The sequence below is a fragment of the Triturus cristatus genome, chromosome 1_2 (assembly GCF_964204655.1).
Source record: "Triturus cristatus chromosome 1_2, aTriCri1.1, whole genome shotgun sequence".
Lineage (NCBI taxonomy): Eukaryota > Metazoa > Chordata > Amphibia > Caudata > Salamandridae > Triturus > Triturus cristatus.
In genome coordinates this window covers 762,022,124-762,043,881 of record NC_140580.1, presented here as the reverse complement: position 1 = coordinate 762,043,881, position 21,758 = coordinate 762,022,124, and the positions used below count along the sequence as shown (strand labels likewise).

General features: G+C 45.2%; 1 protein-coding gene across 6 annotated transcripts in view; it reads right to left on the bottom strand.

The window, feature by feature from the left end:
• The window catches only part of ADK (adenosine kinase), a 615,496-nt gene that overhangs the window by 78,347 nt on the left and 515,391 nt on the right, over positions 1-21,758 (bottom strand). For all 6 annotated transcript variants that reach the window (XM_085608730.1, XM_085608729.1, XM_085608731.1 and 3 more), the window contains one exon: positions 1,953-2,123. In XM_085608730.1, coding sequence (XP_085464856.1) covers positions 1,953-2,123 — 171 coding nt within the window. The remainder of the gene's footprint in view (positions 1-1,952; positions 2,124-21,758) is intronic.

The following is a 21,758-nucleotide window of genomic DNA, read 5'->3' as shown; positions in this document are numbered from 1 at the left end:
ACGGCAGCCGGAATCCATGACCTACCACTATTTGGCCAATTAACCACATAGAGCATTCAGATGAGAGATCCTTTACTAATTGTCAATTAAGTATCTGAGAAGAACTGATCTCTTGATTAGTGATAACATCACAAATTAAGCACTACCATATCCCTGGGGAATTCTGTGCTAAAACGTTTCAAGCTTAAGCATGATGGGGAAATATGAAAACAGGCAGCCGTCTGGGAAGCAGACTGTAAAATCAACAGTGGGACAAGGAAATTATAAGCATACAATGAGGCCAAAGGGGCAAAGTCCATTAATCTTAAAACAAATTCTTGAATCTGTCCTCAAAAGCATGAAGAGTGAAGTAGAAGGGGGTGCTCTTCATAGTAAATGGCAGAAACAAAACACTGTATAGTAATAGGAGAAGGTTAACGGTGGAAGCGATTTTCCATTGCTTTGCCTGCAGTGCTTAGATCATCTTATTAGCCTGTACCAGTAAACTGTTAACCAATCACCATTTCACAATCAACCCAGCCCTGTATTTTTATTTTCACGTCACATGGAGCGAGTGTCAGGAATCTGGGAGAAAACACACAAGTCTCCCGGAGAAAGAGACTTAGGTTCCAGGTTCACTTGAGCTTCCGTGGACATACAGTTTTAGTAAAACTCACTGAATTGCTGATAGAAGATCTGTAGATCAACTCCGGAGGGCTGTAAATTTTGTATAATAGCAGAAGACCAGCTCAGTGAAGCATACAGCATAATTCTTTGTCTTATTCTAGAATCTTTTTTTTCCCCTTGGAAGATGCACTTCAAAATTTCTCAAACTCAACGCCCAGCCAGAGGCAATATCCTATCACGAAAGTAAGGAAAAACTTAACGACCCCAAAGATGAGTAGGGGTGAGGTAAGTAGCTCGTACCAATAATTAGTTCAATAACACAGTATTCATCAACGCTGTTACTTGAGACCACAGCATATTCTCATGCCTCACAATCTGTGACCCATCTCCACTAGAAGTAAACGTCTTTCATAGAACACCAAGCCTGTACTCAAAAGAGCAGCTTGCAGAAATGGTGGAGGCACAAAACATTAAACATTCTCTCACTACGTAAGACAACAAGGAGTGGATATTTACAAAAGCACTACTATGTCCCCAATTGACCGTTACGCGGTATTCGGCACACGGGTAAAGTGCTGCTATTTTGCCATTACTACCCTCTAAAACACCCTCGGTACCGTGCAATTATGAGTAAGAACCACAAGAAATGGAGACATGCTGTATGGGACAGATTTTTTTGATAGTGAAACCACTCACGGTCTGACGACTTACATTTATGAGCTCTTAGCAAAAAGGGGGCTACGGTAAGTGAGTAGTAGACTAGAGGAGGCATTTCTTTTTAGCAAGGGGAATCACTGTGGAATGTGCTGCTGCAGCCAAATCCTTATGTGAAATCGTGCTTGGTTCTTCCACACCTGATAAAACCGGGAGAGGAAAAAACCAAACATCTTAGTTATGTGGAACAGAATTAATACATAAAAGCTTGTGCTAATATTGTTCAGCATACCTTGCAATCAGATTTGGGAATGCACAGGGGGGGGGGGGGGGGGGGGGGGGGAGAAAATCAAGGCAGAGGCCAAGTCTAAGTTCCTTAAAACTACATTGAAGCAATAAAATGTAATCTGGAAGCAATGGAGATGCATGCTGACCACGCAGGACATAGCTAAGTTATTAGCAAAGAAATGTTCAGAAATGCCAGGCGACCCTTAGCACACATTTGAAGGCTTGAGCATTAGAGGTCAGCGAAGAACTGGCATTCCTCACACTGGGATTGTCCTAGTACATTGTACCCTAGGAGTACCTTGCTGCAGCATCTTCATGGAGTTCATTTAGAGGGAGTGAGGTGTTTAACAGAGGGCATGGTGGGGCTGTCTCCTCCCAAGAGCTCATCCCCAAACTCAACTCACCGTCTCATTTCCGAACAGGATGTCGACGTATGGCATGACTTGCATCAAAGGCTCCTTGAAAAACTGGCTGATAAAGGGCGCCGACAAGTTCAACCCAAAAAGCTTGTTCTTCTCAGAGGCTTGGGAGGCAACTTTTAGGACGGAAGGAGGGGATACAGTGAGGAAGAAACCCTGTAGAAGAGAGTGGGTGGAAAAGTTTGTTTATTGGTGCCCAATGAACTACTAAACACCATTTATAAAACTTGAAAAAATGTGCTGCGATAAAGAAGATAATTTTGAAGGCTAGCATTTGCTAAATCGAGACTAAGAAGCACAAAGATTACATACACTTGATAAACATTATAAATCTAGCCATTCTTTGAGACAACATGGCTAAAATATGCTCAAGATAGAAGGAAGCCAGGCATCATAATCATCTTCCAGAAAGCGGTCTTTAAACGAGCTAGGATTTTAGGGGAGAGCTGAAAGAAGAGACTGAGGCAATGGGCCTTGTGTTGCTGAGGAGGGCCTTCCATTGCAGAATGGGGGGGGGGGGGGGGGGGGGGGGGGGGATCGAGGGCCGAGGATCAGCATCTGGAAGCAGCAGATGGTGGTTTTGCTGTAGGTAAATAGGTATTTTGTTGGCTTATGTTTTTTTCTTAAAGGGTGAAGTGAGACAGCTTTTCAACAGAGTATGTGGGCGGCTATGGGTAGATTGAATATGCTACTTACCAGTATGCATCTGTTCTTGGCATGTAGGGCTGCTGACATTCATATCTGTGCATAGATCGCCGCCTAGTGTTGGGTCCGGATGATTGCACATTGTTGTCCTGGAAGAGTCTTCGAAGTATCACGAGATAGGTGACTCCTCCCCTGGACCATAGTGCGCATGGGCATCCTCTCCATCCTTGGATTGTTTTTCGCCATTGTGGCAGTGATGGAGTAGATACAGTAAGTGATGACCATGCTATACAGTAATTCTGAGTGCTGCAGCCGCTACAGGCGCTGGGGAGGAGGGTGGGCGATATGAATGTCAGCAGCCCTACATGCCAAGAACAGATGCATACTGGTAAGTAGCATATTCAGTTTGAGGCATGTGGGCTGCTGAATTCATATCTGTGCATAGAATACATAGCAGTACCTCCATTAGCGGTGGCTACCCGTGCCAGCTGCAGCAGTCTGAAAAAGAGTTTTGAGAACAGCCTGTCCTACAGCTGCCTGCTGTTTTGAGTGTACATCTACACAGTAGTGTTTGGTAAATGTATGTATAGTGGACCATGTGGCTGCTCTACATATTTCCTGTAAAGGAATGTTTCCTAGGAAAGCCATGGACGCCCCTAACTTTCGTGTTGAGTGGGCTCGTGGGGGAATCGTTAATGTGCGTTTAGCTTTTTGATAGCAAATTTGAATACATTTAATGATCCATCTGGCTATACCCGCTTTGGAAATGGCGTTGCCCTTGTGTTGTGGAGAAAAGGCAACGAAAAGTTGTTTTGTTTTCCTAAAGTCCTTAGTTCTGTCTATATAGTACATGAGGGCCCTCTTTACATCTAGTGTATGGAGCATACTCTCTGCGACATTCTGTGGATTTTGAAAGAAAACAGGCAGTTCAATTGTTTGATTCATGTGGAACTGCGATATTACTTTGGGCATGAATTTGGGGTTGGTACGTAGTACAACCCTGTTTGCGTGAACCTGTATGAATGGCTCTTGAATGGTTAGTGCCTGGAGTTCACTAACTCTTCTTAACGAAGTGATTGCCACTAGGAAAGCTACTTTCCAGGTGAGGAATTGAATCTCACATGAATGGAGAGGTTCAAAGGGTGGACCCATTAATCTGGTGAGGACCAAATTGAGGTTCCACACCGGTGCCGGTGGGTGTCTTGGGGGAATTACTCGTTTAAGTCCCTCCAAGAAGGCTTTGATGGCAGGCACTCTGAATAAAGAGAGGTGCTGCCTGTTTTGGAGATAGGCTGCTATCGCGGTTAAATGGATACGTATTGAGTTGTATGCCAGATTGCATCGGTATAGATGTAGGAGGTAACAGATGATGTTTTGAATGGATGCGTCTAGCGGGTTAATGTCATTGTTGTTGCAGTAAATGACAAACCTCTTCCATTTAGCCGCATAGCAAGCTCTGGTTGTGGGTCTCCTGGCCTCCTTGATATTCATACATTCTGGAGGCAGGTTCAGGTAGCTAAACTCTAAGACCTCAGGAGCCAGATTGCCAGGTTCAGCTGTTGCGGATCTGGGTGCTGAATTTCGCCATGGTTCTGTGTTAAAAGTGTGGGTTTGATCCGCAGCCTTTGATGCGGCACCACGGAAAGTTCTAGAAAGGTGGTGTACCATGGTTGGTGCGCCCATGTGGGAGCAACTAGGATGAGTGTTAGTGAGTGCTGTCGCAGTTTGCGTGCCACTAGCGGTATCAATGGCGCTGGGGGCGTAAATCTGCCGGACCAGTTCATCCATATCGCATTGCCCTGAGACTGCGGGTGTGGGAACCTGGCGGCAAAGCTTTGGCATTTTGCGTTTTCGTTTGTGGCGAATAGGTCTATCTCTGGATGACCCCACTGTTGGAAGTACGGTTGGAGAACTGACGGATGTAGCTCCCACTCGTGCATCTGGTGGCTGTGTCTGCTGAGCAGATCCGCCATCTGGTTGTCCTTGCCGGGGAGGTGTTCCGCCATGAGGAATATGTTCCTCTGAATGGCCCACTTCCACATGCTCTGAGCCAGATGAGACAACTGTGGAGAGTGTGTTCCTCCCTGCTTCTGTATGTAGTACATGGCAGTCATGTTGTCCCTCAGGATCAACACGACTTTGTTGCATAAGTGTACTTTGAATGCCTTCATGGCTAGGAAGATTGCCATTAGTTCCAGAACGTTGATGTGCATCTTCTTTTGTTGCGTCGTCCATAGTCCCTGCACTGTGTAAGTGAATACATGAGCTCCCCAACCCAGGAGAGATGCGTCCGCCGTCAGTATTTGTGGAACAGGCTCTTGGAACGGTCGGCCCTTGCAAAGGTTTTGTGGATTCCACCAATGCAGAGAGTTGTATGCCCGACCGCTCACCAACGCTAGGTCTTTTAATTGTCCGTGAGCCTGATTCCATGGACGTGCTAAGCACTCCTGAAGCGGGCGCATATGTAGTCTCGCGTGCGGGACTATGAAAATGCAGGAGGCCATCATGCTTATCAACTGCATGAACACTCGCGCAGGAAGGGAGTGTTGAGGTTTGAACTTGGAGATCAGCAGTTGCATGCTGTTGATCCTCACTAAATTTGGCTGAGCTGTGGCTGCCAGAGTGTTTATGGTCGCGCCCAGGTACTGTCGTACGTGTGCGGGTTGAAGATGTGATTTTGGGTAATTTAGTGAGAATCCCAGACTGTGAAGAAGGTGAATGGTGAGGGACATGTGGCTGGCGCATTGCTGGGCTGACTTTGCCTGAACAAGCCAGTCATCCAGGTAAGGGAAGACGTGAATGTGTTGTCTCCGTAGATGTGCAGCCACTGTTGCTAGGCACTTGGTAAAGACCCTGGGTGCTGTTGTTACTCCGAAGGGGAGAACTTTGAACTGATAGTGATGCCCCTGAATAGTGAACCTGAGGTATTTCCTGTGTGATGGGTGTATGGGTATGTGGAAATACGCATCTTTTAGGTCCAGTGTGGCTAGGAAGTCTCCCTGACTGAGTAGCGGGAGAACCTGCTGTAGGGTGAGCATATGGAAATGCTCTGAGAGAATGTATTGGTTGAGGGGTCTCAGGTCTAGTATAGGTCTGAGCGACCCGTCCTTTTTTGGGATTAAGAAGTACAGAGAGTACACCCCTGTCCCCTGCTGGTTGACGGGCACGACCTCTAATGCACCTTTTTGCAGCATACTTAGCACTTCTTGCTGCAATAATGCCAAGTGCTCTACGGACATAGGACGGTGCTTTGGCGGTATGTTGGGTGGAGTGGACGTTAATTCGAGACAGTAACCGTGCTGGATAATGTCCCTGACCCACCTGTCTGTGGTGATGGTTTTCCACGCTGACAGGAACCGTTGGAGTCTCCCCCCGACAGGTGTTATGTGGTCGGGGGGCAGGGAGAGGGCGTCACTGTTTGTTTTTGGGGGAGGACCTGGTGTTGCCGTAACCACGTCCTCTGCCCTTTGTGCTGGAGCCACGATATCCACCTCTGTTGGTTTTATCATAGGTACTTTGTGTGCCCCCTTTAGTGTACTGCTGCTGTGACCCATGACCTCTAGCTGCTCCTCTATTCCCGGGGCGACGAAAGGAGCCACTACGAAACTGCTGCGTCTGCAGAGCCCCCATGGATTTCGCAGTGTCAGTGTCTTTTTTAATTTTTTCGAGGGTAGTGTCAACTTCAGGGTCAAATAAATAGTCTGGGTTGACCGGTTGATTTAGGATACTGTTCTGAATCTCCAGCTTGAAGCCTGAGATTCTCAACCATGCATGCCTTCTCAACATGACGCTTGTGTTGATTGCCTTCGCCGCTGTGTCGGCTGCATCCAGTGCGCACTTGATGGATGCGTTGGTAAGGAGTTGTCCCTCTCTGATGAGGAGCTCCGCCGCCTCTTTATATTCATCTGGCAAATGTTGGAGTAGTGATTCTAGTGTGTCGTAGTGGGACCTATCATAACGGGCCAGGAGTGCCTGTGTGTTGGCAATGCGCCAGATGTTTGCTGCTTGCGCTACAATCCGTTTGCCTGATGTCTCCAGCACTTTGGACTCCTTGTCTGGGGGAGGAGCATCACCTGTTTGTGAGTGGGCTCTTTTGCGAGCATTAGCAACAACCATGGAGTCCAAAGGTAACTGACCCCTAATGTACATAGGGTCTCCGGGTGCAGGCTTGTATTTTTTTTCAATCCTGGGGTTTAACACCCGTGCCCTGGTTGTTTCTTTAAAAATGTCTTTTGCAGGTTTGAGAACTCCTTTTAACATGGGCAGAGTCTTGACAGTTCTTTCGGAAGAGGCGAAAGTGTCCACCAAAAAGTCTTCTTCGACAGTGTCAGAATGGAGTTCTACTCCATGATTGGCAGCAGCCCGTTCTATGAGGGCATTAAAGGCAGCAGTGTCCTCTGTGGGAGATGTCTTTATGTTATAAAGCTGCGTGTCATGGGTATCTGGTGCGGTACCCTGGTCTGTGGGGTCATCCCATGCCTGATCTGGGTCTTGCAAGTGATCATCAGGATCGATATCCCCAGGGTAGGTGGTATCATCCCCTACATAGTCCTCTACTGCGTCTGCCTCTGAAGGCGTAGGAGAAAAGGACGGTGGATCCTGATGGAAGGGTTGAAAGTGTTCATGAAGCACTGGCTCTGACCCTGCCGGCAATTTGTGTTTGAGAGGAATTTTGTAGGAGTCCAATCCCCTCTCTGGCGTGATTTTCCGCTTGCGGAGCATCAACCTACCAGTGTTGACGTCGATAAATTGTGGCTGTGAAGGCTCGAAATCAGTTTGTCCAGCGGATGGGGACTGTGTCTGGCGGACACGTGTCCGAATCTCGAACAGTTTCGGCGCCGTGGGCGGCGGCAACCCAAACATGATGTTGGTCGGCGCCGAGGGTGCTTCCGAAGCCTTGTGCGTGTCGGGACCCGACGTAGAGTGGAGGGCTGCCCGTTCTCTGATGCGTTGCAACGATGCAGAGACCTGTTGCACGGTGAACGCAGATGGCTTCTTGGAACCGATCGGCACCTTGGAGGTAGGCGTCGAAGCGGCCCCCGACTTCTTCGCAGTCATGGGGTCATCGATCCGAAGGGAGGTATCGACGCTCGTCGGAGTTGATGACTTGGCAGGCGCCGCCGTCTTAGACGTCGACGCAGATGGGGTGGCCACCTTGACTTTGGTGGTTGGGGCCGATGTCTTCGGTGCCAGAGGCCGAGGCGCCTTGTGGGGACTGAGGGCCTTCTTCTTTGGCTCGGCACCTGTATCCGCTGCGGTGAGCTCGGCACCGAAATCTTTTTGCGCGGTCGGAGCCGATGACCTTTGCTGGCGAAGGAGTGGAGGGCTTCGAGCCGATCACAACCAGTTTCACTTTCGGTTTTGATGGAACTGGTGCGATGGATGGTTTCGGTTTCGCAGAAGGGAATCCAGTCGTCTTCGATAATAATGGCTCTTGCGAAATGTTCGAGGCCGGGCCGAAGAACCGAGAGATTGGTCTTGGGTAAGGCCCGAAGGCGATCCCGCGACCTGAGCCTCATGACGACGTATTTTTTCGGCCTCCGTATCGACGGGTTGGCCTAGCTCCTCGCTGGAGCTATCTTCCTCGGCCCCAAAGGCCTCATCGTAGTCTCCTACCTCTTCGACGACTTCTTCTCCCTGAAAGATCACCTCATCGTCGTCTTCCGATCGAGAGTCGTGTTCGGAAGCGGGGCTGGAGTCTACGTCTTCCACGCTCTCGGCGTCCTCGTCTTCGGTGCTAAAGATGTTGGCCAGGGCAGGCGCCGATTGCTGCGCCTCCAATCTCGCTGCCCGTCGATTCCGGAGTCTTCTTCAAGCGGAATCGGGCACAGGCCATACATTTCGACTCATCGTGATCCGGTGAGACATTTGTTGCATACCGGGTGGACGTCGATGTGTGGGTATTTTGCGTGGCATAAAGTGCACCTTTTGAAGGGAGTCCTCGATTCCAGCGTCGATCGAAGTTCGATGTTCGGACCAAGCGGATCCGAAAAGCTGGAAGAAGGTGCTAAAGCACTAAAGAAACTAGTCGATACCGAACGGGAACAATACCGACGATAACTAAAGGCCTTTTGGCCTTAAACTGAATTTTCCTAACTTGAGCTAAGATAAGCACATCCGAACCCAATGGCGGAAAAAAACAATCTAAGGATGGAGAGGATGCCCATGCGCACTATGGTCCAGGGGAGGAGTCCCCTATCTCGTGATACTTCGAAGACTCTTCCAGGACAACAATGTGCAATCATCCGGACCCAACACTAGGCGGCGATCTATGCACAGATATGAATTCAGCAGCCCACATGCCTCGAACTTAAATACTATGGTAAGCAATTTGTCATCCTGATAAATACAAAGTCCCAAAAAATGACCTGCTATTGCTTGCAAAAAGTGGGTGTCTGTGGAAGAGATGCAGGTCTGTGGAGATTGAACAGGGAAGGGATGGCAAAGCGGATTACCTTGCAAGGGAAGAACCCATACTGGCTTAGATCAGCAAGGAGCCTATGGCAGTTTTCAATTTTACTCATAACTAGTGTTGGCAATGAAAGGTGGGGGAGAATTTGTTGGGGAAGCATACCACAATATGGAGTGTAAACAGTCAGATAGTCAAGTCAAATTAACTTTATTCAGTCGTACTGAAATAGACCACTAAAGTAAAATACAAAAACAATACATAACGAGATAACACACTGCAAAATAAAGCAGGGCCCACAAAGGCAAAATCAAGGTGCAGACAAGGTACAGGCACAGAGTTCAAGCAGGTCACCGGAGTGGATTACCTAGGTACAACAGTGGAGGATGCAGGAGGGGAGAGATTGAGGGTGCAACATAAGTCAGCTAGTGTGCAGGGGGGAAATCTAGATGCAGGAGGAAGTGTCACATCAAGCTGAAGAAGGTGGGTTCTGGTGCCGGGTCTGTACAGTAGCTCACCGGTACAGCCCGTGGTATTCACCAACAGCCTTCAATCTGCCATTCAAAAGGTACATGCCATCTTTTATAAACCTGGATGAATATATTATTGTACTTTTGAACACAGGTAGTTCCGTTTGATCATTTTTATCTAAAATAAAAAACTAATACACTTTTGTTTTTCGTATTTTGCCGTGTATACAATGAGATTCTGTTCCGACACTACTTAACTTTAGTTTGCCTTTCTTTACCCTGGAAGGAAGTTGCTGAATCAACAGGGAAGCAGTCTAGTGAAAAGTTAAATACACGCCATTAAAGGCTGGTACCTCTGAAGGGGCTGAGACACAGCCACATGTCTTTGTCTATCTCACACACGATGGGACTTAACCTGCAATCCATCAACTTTGAGAGATATCTGCATTTCCCTATGGGTAAGCGTCTTCTGCCCTTGACTCGTATAAAATCTGTTCACTATAAATGGGTACATTGAGGGGAAAACTAACAAACATACAGTTCTAAAACAACATAACATGTCAAAAATATACTCCCTAGAATAAAACAATAAAAGAAAAACGCAATGGTGACATATCAATTTTCAGTGTATGTTTTTTGAGGCTAGATAGTAACCTAGGTCTGGTTATGCAGACTTTTCTCGAACAAAAGCCATTTCTGGTAGTTAATTAATGAAGGTAAGCTGCTAATGTTCATATTTGAATGCAACACATGTCACTGTCGGGCTCTAAACCATGAGTGATGAAGTAGGAACCATCTTTAGGACGGCACTCTTCAAATGACGATGTAATTGACAACTAAATACCATGGGTCTGTATTGGGTTTTGGAGGACACTAGAAGGTGTGGGTAGCTCACCAAAGCAGTCAACGTAATGCAGTTCTTGTTCCAGTTACATAGAACAAGAAAAGTAAGGATAATTTAAAAATTAACTTTTATCACAACTCATTTAATTTATGCTGATGATGACTTTGCAATTTTAAAACACGATGCTGGCATTTCATCATTGACTTCATGGAGGAGAATCACTAAAAATAATCAGATGTGGCTTCCCTAAAACTAATTACAATAACCTTTTCTGTTTAATTGGTTGGTTTACACCAGCACTGGAGCAGTCTGTCCCATATACAGATTCCATTTCCTATTACTCCATGTTGCTTCCAAATGTATGTATGTCACTTATGATTGTAAGGATATTTAGAACGAAAAACCATGGAGCGCAAAGTCCATCCCTGAAAGAATATAAGTAGTATATTAAGCATGTCTTTTGGCCATAGAACACACTTGTCTACTATAGTGTCAAACTTCTCAGACGCCTTGAGCTCTTGAAAGTCATTCAGTATCCTTCATCAAATTTTCTGGCACACCATCTTTTTAATTAGATCTTCCGAGTCCATAATCAAACTCCTACAAAATAGCAAAAACTCTGCACACCGCATCACAGATAACTATAACCTGAAGACCAGTCCAGATAAACAGGCGGACAAGTTCATAGTGAGTTGATATGCAACGGGTATAACAAATGTGTTACATATAGAATCCTCCATAAGTCACAGGTACTTTACAATCCCTGCTTAATTTATTTGATCAATTATTAATGTTTAAAAAAATATATAAATGAATAGGAGACCATGCAGCTCTGGTGTCCATATTTTGCCAGCCAGGTGGCATAAAGATCTACCCCCTGAAATTCTATTCTTCTGTAAAGTATATCATTAATACTTCCCTACTTCTGGCTGAGTACCGAGTGAGTTGAAGAAAGTACACATTGTTCTAGTACTTAAAAAACACAATGCAGGACAGTAAATGCATTGACAACTACAGGCGAATTTCTTAGCTACCGTATCTGGCAAAATTTTCTGTGGCTAGACTCTGGACTACACTGCCTATTAAAGGGCGAGCTTTAACTGCTTTGTTGAACTTCAGAAAACTTTGAAGGACCTGCTTTTTTCCTGCTCAGCAGCATCCTTCTTGACTAAGTTATACAGCACGACTCGTTTGATAATTTCGCACACAGTGCCTGTGTGTGGACGTAGCTCATGGCCACTGGAATTATGCAATTCAGAGGCCACAGCTATTATTTGCATGATTATAGATGTGCTGCAATTGCCACATAATCCATCATCAGTTCCATAATGTGCAGATTTAAAAAAAAAAGTTTCGCGCTCAAAGGGATCAAAAGTTACTAAAAACATGGTGACGTGTTTGTGCGCAGTGGAAGGCCCTTCAGAAATATTAACTGGTCATCTTTCAATTGCTTACCTCTGTATTTGGTTGTTAAACCGGTACTATTAAGGTAAATGTTTGCCCAGACAGTAATACCACGTGTAAATATTACTAAGTGATACTAAGAGAGAAATCCTGGTGTAGCTCTAAACGAATACCATTGAATTAATTAAGTCAACACTGTAGTGTGGATACTTTGGACTATTTTAACTTTGATATTTATTGCGCACTATAAAATTATCGACTTTCATTCAAGATGGCGGCATCTGACTAGCTAACAGCACTAACCTAGTGCACACCTCCCAAACTGAGTATCTTGCCGTTGGGCTTAGAGTAATGGCAAACGAAACATACCAGTCTTCAGTTCTCCTGAAGGCAGTCAGACCTGGGTGCTGCCAGCATAGGGCTGGAGAGACATCGCCCCAGAAAAAGTTTTTTAAAAACTCACTAAGGTAAATAATGAAAAAGGACTTTTGACAGCCCTGCGCTGTATGGACTCTGCAGATTATCTGCCTGGTGCCATACTCGCTAATATAAAAGCATTGCCTGAAAGGGAGGAAATAACTTTACCTCTTTATTTAATTCTTTAGCCCAACTGTTCAAAGAAGGAAACCTTTTACGCTTCAAAGTGATGCCACAAACCCTCACCCTTTGAATGGCATGAAGTCTCAACGTTACAGAGAAAGATGCTTAGGACTAGATCTGCATTTAGAGAGCGCGTCATAGCCCTGCCGAGGTGCCGAAATGCATTTACGGACGGCTGGCACACCGCTGTGGATGATAACTGCTGTAGATTACGACTGCTGCCTAGCAACCAAGGCTTCCAGTCTTAATGCGCTCTTGCTGCAATCGTACAACACCCTGGCCAGTTGTATATAACCATCTCTACACTGCCAGCCACGGTGAAGCTAAACAAAGTCGAGACAAAACAGAACAGAGATGCCCTTCCTTATAACTAGTTACGATTTCAAATTTTACACCAGACCTGGGCCGGATTTTTGTCACAGGTCTACTGCTTGTGAACCAAAGTAGTTATCCTACTTTGGTGCACAAGCAGTAGACCCACTCGAGACAGTAAACTGTACTTTGGCAAATGTCTTTTCAGATCTGGGGTGCAAGCAGGGCACGAGTCGGGGGCACACACAGGTGGACGGCGTCCACCCACTTTTTTCACAGGGTGGACGCCGTCCACCCTGCCAAGAAGTAGGGCCCCACTGAAAAATATGCTGAAATCGTCCCGGTGTAATTTGCAAACACCGGGACACATTCAGCAGTGCCTCCATTTTTTTGTCTGCTTTGTCCACAACAAGGTGCAGGCAGCGAGGAGGCATTCTTAGTTAAGACTCCTGCTGGACGTATCACAAAGGGTGAATCGAGGAGTTATCAGGTCCCCTTTGGTTCGAGTATCCTGGCTGGCAGCAGTCAGGCGCCTCACACTTAGATGCAAATGCAGCAGAGGGCAAACAAAGGCTCACACCTTGTTAGCACTTCACACATACTTGAGAGGCAGCTTTTCACTTTGTTCAGGTCCTGTTTAGGAGATATGCATTGACTGTAAGAATGTCAGATGTGTTGGTCTTCCCACAAAATAAATGTAATTTATATAGTGCTTACTATCCCTGAGGAGGCATTGAAATAATGTAACACCATTATTTTTTCTTTTAAAGCACTATGGGTAGGGGACGTTTACGCTGACAAAAGGCAACACTGTTTTATGTGTAGCTTACAAAAGTGTGAATCTTCTGCCTACATCAGGAGGGTTTCCCTATATACTCGAAATATGCTCCAATGTACTCATGATAGACATGTTAAACATATATGTGAGGGCTGAAGATCTAATCCCACTTCTTATGATGCCAATTCCTGTGATGTCACGTGCCGTGATGCCACTTGTATTCTGATTAACTAGGTTAGTCCCCCCACTACTTTTTAGGTCTCGTGTGGCATTGCAGCGCAAAGCGCTGCTCGCCTCGGCGAGATTTATTGTTAACGAGGAGTTTCAGTAGAGGGCTTGATGCCCCGCCCCTCATTGCCATTGGCTGGCATCACCGTTTATGCTAAACGGTGGCCTGCTATTGGAAATGAGGGTTTTGGGGTAACGCCCTTTCGCCTTCGAACTGGACTGGGTCGCCTGCTTTGCTGCTGTCGCAAAGCAGTTTCTTATCTTTATAAAGCCATGTGTTTCTAATTAGAAACACATGGCCCCATAAAGAATAGAGATCCCCATGGTCCGGCTGCAGCGCGGTCCTCTTTCACTTTCTGGACCGCGCTTGTTAATACAGGTTCTTAGGTAAAGCCCTCCAATGCCCTTGCGTCGAGGTCGCGCTGATCAGCCGGATTTCTGTTTGGTTCGTTGATTTGCATTGTGGCCTGTTCCTTTGCATTGAGAATCGACAGGAAGTCGTTTAATTCTGTTAATATTTATCTTTGGGCATGGTTGCTTGGTGGATTTACACGTTTCCCTCTCCCTTTCCCCGTAGATGGCGCCCACCTGTACTCCTACACCCTGGCACACTATCCTCCCCAGGGTGTGGAGGATCGAGGTCTTCACTGCACACCCCCTTCTCTTCCTCCTCCCCAAGCCAGCTTGACATCATGACATCTAGCTGGGGAGGGTCCCATGACGCTTGGCTGTTTAACCAGAGGGATGGCTTTTTTTCTTGCACGCATGTGAAATCCGAGCAGCAGTTCCTGGAGTCAATGCGGCCAAGTAGCACACTTACATGCAGGACTCCCAGAAGCAGGTCAGTTGTGTTGCCAGCAGTGCGTCCGGGTTGCTGGGGGCCTGGGTGGGTGATTTGAGGGCAGAGGGAACGGGAGATTACACGCACACAACTGACGAGCCGGTTGGGTGGGGGCGAGCGAGGCAGAGAGAATCTCTGGGCCTTGAAAAGCAACAGCAAGGCCTTCCTGCTCGAGTGATGAATCACTAGTAGGAAGAGGCCTCGTTGCTCGAGGGAAGCCTTGTTCGGCGATCTCCTCCACACTGGTGCCTCACCGTGGGTAGGACGGTATTATTGTAGGGCACGATGCGTTCAATTAAGAACAGCTCACGTTATTTTTGTACCTCGATCCTTTTATTTTGCAAAACTAAGATATCTAAAGTGTTGCCATCCTCGAGAAACGTAAATCCCCCGAGAGTGCAGCTTTGTCACAGACTTAATCATACGATTTTATAACCACCCAGTGAGGTATACGTGTGTGTTTTTTCTCTCTTTCCTGATAATGTTAATAAGGCCCAATTCGTGGAATTAACATAGGTTATTATTGTTTGCATGTATCAATCCCGATAAAAATATTATTTTGTAATACATTTTCCAAAATTGAAAGGGTAGGCACTTTCATAGACTTTTTTTGTTGTGCATTTTTCACAGCATATGTAAATAACACCAGTGTTGTCTGTTGGGCATTAGTAAACACCCCAAACATTCATCTCCCCCTTGTCACGAGTGCAGTCGGGGTCTTGCTTTATTTGGTGTCACAGTAAAGGTACGTCCATAACCATAGCTGAAAAACCTCCCCTGGAGGTATCGGTTGCTCATTTCACTGCTGATGGCCTAGATGTGCTAACCCTCTAGTGAGACAGTCAGTTGACAAACGACAGCTGAGTACTTTCATGCTATGTTGGTGCAGCGCCCAGAAGTAGACAAATACTCGCTAAATACACATGCCTTGAGGTGCACCATATTCACAGGCGGCGCTGTGGGTCATTTAAAAACCAATGTTGTATACTTGGGCCAGTGGTGTGCGTTAAGAAATATATCGCTATAAATAGACAACTAAGTCGGGGCGGTGGCTCTTCCTGTGTCGTATTGGATGAATCAGACTGTTTAATTATCATTTGGCCTTTTTTAAACTCGTTTCTTTCAGCATTTTTCCTCCGATTTATTGCGGAGGTAAAATAATGGGCAATACTGCATTTAGTTAGAAGGGCGTTTTAAAAAAGATATGTGCTGTCTTGTGGCAACAGATGTGGGGCCCCCATTTGAAGGAGCGTTTTTGTGAAATATTTTCATCTTGTTTGATGCCATAATTAACGGGGGGGGGGGGGGGGGGTGCTCTCGTCACCAGGGAGAAAGGCCTTGGTTCCTCAAGTCTCCTCCTTGTGTGCAACGGTGGATAGCCTCTAAGGTGTGTGTGTGGTGTGTGTGTTTATTTTTTTTACTGGGGCCTAGCCTCCCCACTTCTCAGCTCTCCGACTATTTGCTTATCTATCTCTTTCTTTCTGTCCTACAGCAAACACATTTTTCTCACAGCCTACACTTGCCCAACTTCTAGAGGCCCCTCAGACTGCATGTCACCCTAATCATCCTCTTCTGTTCTCTATGTTGCTAATTAAAATGGATGTGGGGACACAAGGGGCAATAACTGTCAGACCCTCAAAAGACTACATTACATTTCCACTTTTCCTAATGTTGGCATTCCTAAGAGATGTTCGTAGATAGTTTGTGGCGGAAAGGTATTCTGGTTAGTTCTAAAATGCAGAAAGTACATGCTTCTCTAAATAACAGATTTTGAACCGATCCATGGTCCATAGGAGGCAGGGGCGTGTCTATTGAGGCCCTGTTGGAATGCAGAAGGGAAGAAGTTAAATAGGTAAAAGCTAACAGTGCTTACTTTTTGTTGTACAAGTTCATCTATCCTGGGAAGAGGATGGACGTGCATAATTGGAAAAGGAATACAGTTTTATGGTTTAGTCACAGTGCATTTTATTTCTTCCCCAGTACTTTGAAACACTTCTTGCAGTGATAGCTAAGATTGACCTTGATCTCAGGGTTAAAAATTCGTTTCTGAAATCAAAAAATCTGCAAGGTACAAAATGAGAGAAGGGGTGTGGCCTGTTAGATCTGTTTCTTGGATGTAACACAAGTGTAGCTTGATGGCAGTCGGACACTTGAGCCATGTGTAGAGTCCTCCTTTAACAGACGCTCTTAATGTTTGAGAATCACGTTTCACCTACATGGGGTGCCGATGCCAAAGTGGCACATGAATAATAATAGCTTGAAGGAATCGTGTGTTTATAATCTTCTTTCTAACATTTGTGATTCTGGATCCTTGTTGTGCTGCCAGGTGTTTTCTATTGGGAGTGTGTCATGAAACAAGTGCACGTTTTATATCTGTATCATATGTGTGCATATTTTGATATTTCTAGAGCACAGACTCTGCTGGCTAGCAACGGAGCGATATACAAGGGACAGTGGGGATACATGGGGCTTATATATCTTTTTTGCTTGGACATCGTTGACTGCTGAAGACATTCCAGATTTCTCCAAGTTGTAAAGTCTTCCAGAGAAAAGGTTCAGTGGGAATCCAAATGAGTCTCGGACCCTTGTTCCATGTTGTTTCATTTGCTGGTGAACTCTCAAATGGTGCTATGGCATCTGGCATATTCAGCAAGTCAATACTTTAAAATAACCCATTTGCGCTGTGGCATTTACACACTTCTAGAGTTCATTTGGTTTGTATCCTTTTTTTTAGGTCGAGCCTGGACAGCGCATGCGCTGCTCTGTGGGGTTATGCTGTATTCAGGTAGGGACTTGAAGCTCCGCCCACTTTGCGCCCATATTTTTCATTGGATTGTGTCATTGTTCACTGTAAACTGTGGCTGTTCATTAGTCAAAAGGCTTAGTAGTCCCTACTTAGTACCACCCTGCCTCATTTTGTAACTCCCATGGCGACACCCCGTTACGTGTGTTGTGAATTAGAAATTAAAAAGTAGGCTTTAATTACAACATCCAAGCACTATTTTCTCAAATAGCTTTGCAGGCAGGACACACTCTCTCCTAACACTTAAAAAAAAAAAAAAAAAATTATAGCACATGCCCTGGAATTTGCAGTGCAATAGGTCTCGTATTTGGAAAGAGTTTAAGCTATTGACATTGTTAATGATAATGCCTTTAATTTATAGGTTTTAAAAACAACACAAATAAAAAGCATTGCCATTTATAATGCCAATAGCTCAAACTCTCGTAAATGCCAGACCTATTGCATTGCAAATGCTTGTTTAGGACTTGTGCCCAGGGTGCAAGGACATCTCTCTACTTGGCAGAGGCAAGCCTATCCTTGTGGTGGTCTTTTGTATGAGCGAACGATAAGCAGAGTACTCTGGACAATATTGATGCTGCGACCTGAGCTGAAGAAACAGCTGAGCGGAGGACCTGAACCATAATCGGTGCTGAAAAAATAAAAATATTTAAGTGCCAGCGAACTTCTCAGAAGGCCCCTGCAACTTACACCACCCACTGATGCTACCAGTGCTGTCAATGCTAGCACCAATATAACTACAAACAAGCATTGGCATAGCCAATAGGTCTCGCCTTTGGGACCTTATAAGTATTTAATTATGCAGCACAATATCATTGGTGCAACATCAACTGTTGCATGGCTAAAGACTTATAAAGTCCCAAAGCGAGACCTATTAGCTATGCCAATGCTTGTTGGCTTTGGAAATGTCAGTCTGTGGGCCAAGCCCGGCCTTCTCTGGTCTCTAACAGACATGGATGGGCCCACCCATGGCTCCGGCGTGTCCCGTGCCGCGGGATAACAGGAGCGCTTTAAGCCCTAACAACTGACAGGTGCTGTAATCTCCTCCTGTTGCCCCCAAGTAGTCTGGGGTTAGAACTTCAGTGGTTGTGCCCTGCAAACAGCGTCCTGCTCTACTTATCATCGTTCAAACATATCGAAGCCTTGTTGGCATCTCTCATCTTAACAGTATTAATTAGCTCTCACTAATTTGTATTTCAGAATGCCAACGCCAAGTGTATTATTCAGAGAGACTAATATTGAACCTACAGCTCATTCCCTAACTATTAAAACTCTAAACTTAATACCATACATATATACTTATCTATCTGATTTTTAACCATCCGAAATAATGCAAATCCGAATTTGTGGTGAACCCGAAGACTAGGATCGAACTAAAGGCTAGGACAAAATTGTGGGTCTGAAATTGAGGTGGTACACCATCTTGTCACCCAGATGGGGAGCTGTTGCAGACAGAGGCAAAAGGCAGGGCAGAGAGGCAGGATTAGGCAATCGTTGGATTATTTAATTTTATTTTTAAAGAAGTAGCATCCGACTTATTGTCTGTCCAGTTGTAGGATGTTTAACTTCATACAATCTCTTTGGACACGTTTCAAACACAAATATGATAAGGGTACCCTAGATTGCACGACAATGAATTTTTGCATTAATTCTAAAAAGCAGAATGACGAGCAATGGAATATTTTTAGTTTGAGAGAGCGGCCTATTGTTTACTATATTCCTGTGAGCAATGGAATGTCCGGACGCTGAGATAATGTGAAGCTGGTGTGTGAGGAAATTAATAAGTAGTCATTGGAAGCATACCGGTGCCAGATGAAACTGCAGATGCATGCGTTCACCGCAGAGAATGGCTGGCTATCTGGCACACGCACGACATTATCAGCGAAGAATGCGAGCAGATAATGTCAACGCGCTGTTTGCACTCCTTGTGAATGTTCTTTTGATTTCAGCGGAATGTTGAGAGCCGCCGGTGCCATTGTGCTTCAGTACCTATTAAGTCTTGGGTAAAGTCTGAGCTCTGCCATGCTGAGTAAAACATGCCTGGTTACTTATTAAGCCTGCTCACAATAGGGGGAGTGGCGTCAGGGGAATGTTTAAAATGCAAAGCTCCCAGCAGGAAGTTGCGAAAAAGGCATGCAGGCTGCAGCGGGAGAGAGAGGCGGAGGTGTGCACCCGCGAGTGGTGAGCGCGCGATGGGGACAGCAGTCTGCTCTTTTTCGAAGCACATACTCGTGCTTGTGGCACGCCACTATACATTCCCGCAAGGTGTATGCCGCCACAAGCACGAGTATGTGCCTCGAAAAAGAGCTGAATGACGGCTATAGGTTCTCCTATGCAGTGCATGCGCGCTGCATAGGCGAGGCCTAAAAAAACAAATCACAATCCTACAAGTATAATAATTCGGATTATTTCTGGTCACCAAAAGCTAAAAGAATGGCTCAGGTGTCAGGTATTTTAATGTATATTGCATTAAACACTCTGGTGTGCTCACACCAATATTAGATAAACATCACTGCCAAACGTCGGCTCAAATTAAGCACTACCCATAATTACCAGGAAGATGTGCACAACTAAGAGCTGATTGATGGATCACCTAACTGACCAAGTCACTTATGATTCACAAGAATTAGAAAAACCTAGGGACATAGTGGATAATATCACTAAGAACTGAAGAAGCCAAATGGGGATATACAACAACAAAGAATGATGAGAACTTAAACAAAATTATAGGCTAAAACTGGTTAAAACAGTTAAAAATGTAAGATTTATTTTGACTTCGTCTCAAATCCAACAAAATAAGGATAAATGAACGAACAATTAAGATCATGATTTAAGATCAGCATTAAACTGAAAGAATTGTTTTTTATTTACAAACTCATACGGAATTGACATCTTCAGATGAAATACCGTAACTACTTGGAAATTACACTGATTTTGTTTAGACATTTGTATTCACAATTGGATGTGTTGTTGACCCGGCCCCTAAATTAGTGGTTCAAATTCCTCCAGATCCAATTTCAGAAGCATAACATATTGTGAATTAAGCGTCAAGCCAAGAACGAGTATGGCCTGTAACTGTTTGAATACACACACACAAAACTAGACCAGGTAATCTCCTGGTACTGTGAAAGCAGATTATCTGGCAACTCGTACGGTTTTCCTGCTCTTTAAACTTATCCTCCATTCTCCACATCAAAAGCCCTAAACCAGGCTACTACTGAGAGGGGACACAGCCCCTTTATTAACAGAGAAGATGGGAAAACATATTACAGATTGCCTACACAATGCCAATCTCAAATTAGTAACAGCCTTAGACTCTCTCACGTTCAATTTAATATCACTTATTTGGTCTGGCATGCTGTTGGTCTTATTTTAGGAACTAGGTGCTCCGGATTTTCGTCTGAGATCTTAGCTTTTTTTGGAAAGTTGGAACTGCCAAACTAATTAAATCCATACTCTTTCCTGCTGTCCAGACGAGGAAGCCGAAACATATAGCTTAGCTTTGTGAAAGCTGGTCTCAGTGGTAGATGTTGGAAAGGTACCAGAGCCCCAGCTGTGTGGAAGGTGGGGCGGGAAGGCCTGAAAGTGGCTAATATTGTAGCCATTTACGCTAAAGGATTGACTCTTTCAGCAACGCACCTGAAAAGAAGGTCTTTATGCCAGGACTGAGGCGCCTTCATTGACTTGAATTGGTCTCAGTACTACAAAAGTAGGAGGTCTTTCAAGCAAGGGTTAAAGGCACCTTAAAAACTGTGTAGAGCAAGGGGAGGTTCAGATTATGATTAGGGAGCAGTGGCCGAGCTGTTGCACTTGAATCTGACTGCTAAGAAAACAGGGCACCTGCAAGTCTTCACAAAGGTACACCGGCAGTGTTGAGTGTGTATCTCTGCCCTGGAAAACATAAGAAACTTGCAGGTCAGGATGGAGATGCACAGCTGAGCTATGAGTAGATGTAAGTTAGAGAATAGCAAGGGTCCAGAAGGTCAGAACGGAGGTTCTCTGGCGTAGCTGTGTTCGGATCTTTGTACCAGAATTGAAAGGAGCATGGCAGTAGTAAGGTGCACTGCACAATTTTGTGCATATGAGGGCAAAAGTTCAAAGCTGTATGTGGGGGCATTTAGTTAATATTCCCATTGTAGCCTGCTGCAGGCGGCTACAGTGATGAAAGGGCCTTTAACAATTAGTGACACAAGGGAAAAGGTCTCTCGTATATATTTTTAACAAATTCATCCAAGCACTCCTCTCCATCTCTTTTAATCAACAACAACAAAAACAGAACTAGGCTGCTGTAAGCTATTGTGCTTCCTATGGTTGTCCAATAGACTGGAGACTTAGGCGACTAAGGGGACTTTCTGGTTGGTGTCAGAGTTTTTGGGATACTCTATTGATAATCACAAATAAATTCTACTCCCCGTTCTTTTCAAACCACTAGGGCCTTGTTTCCCTAACACACGCGTATA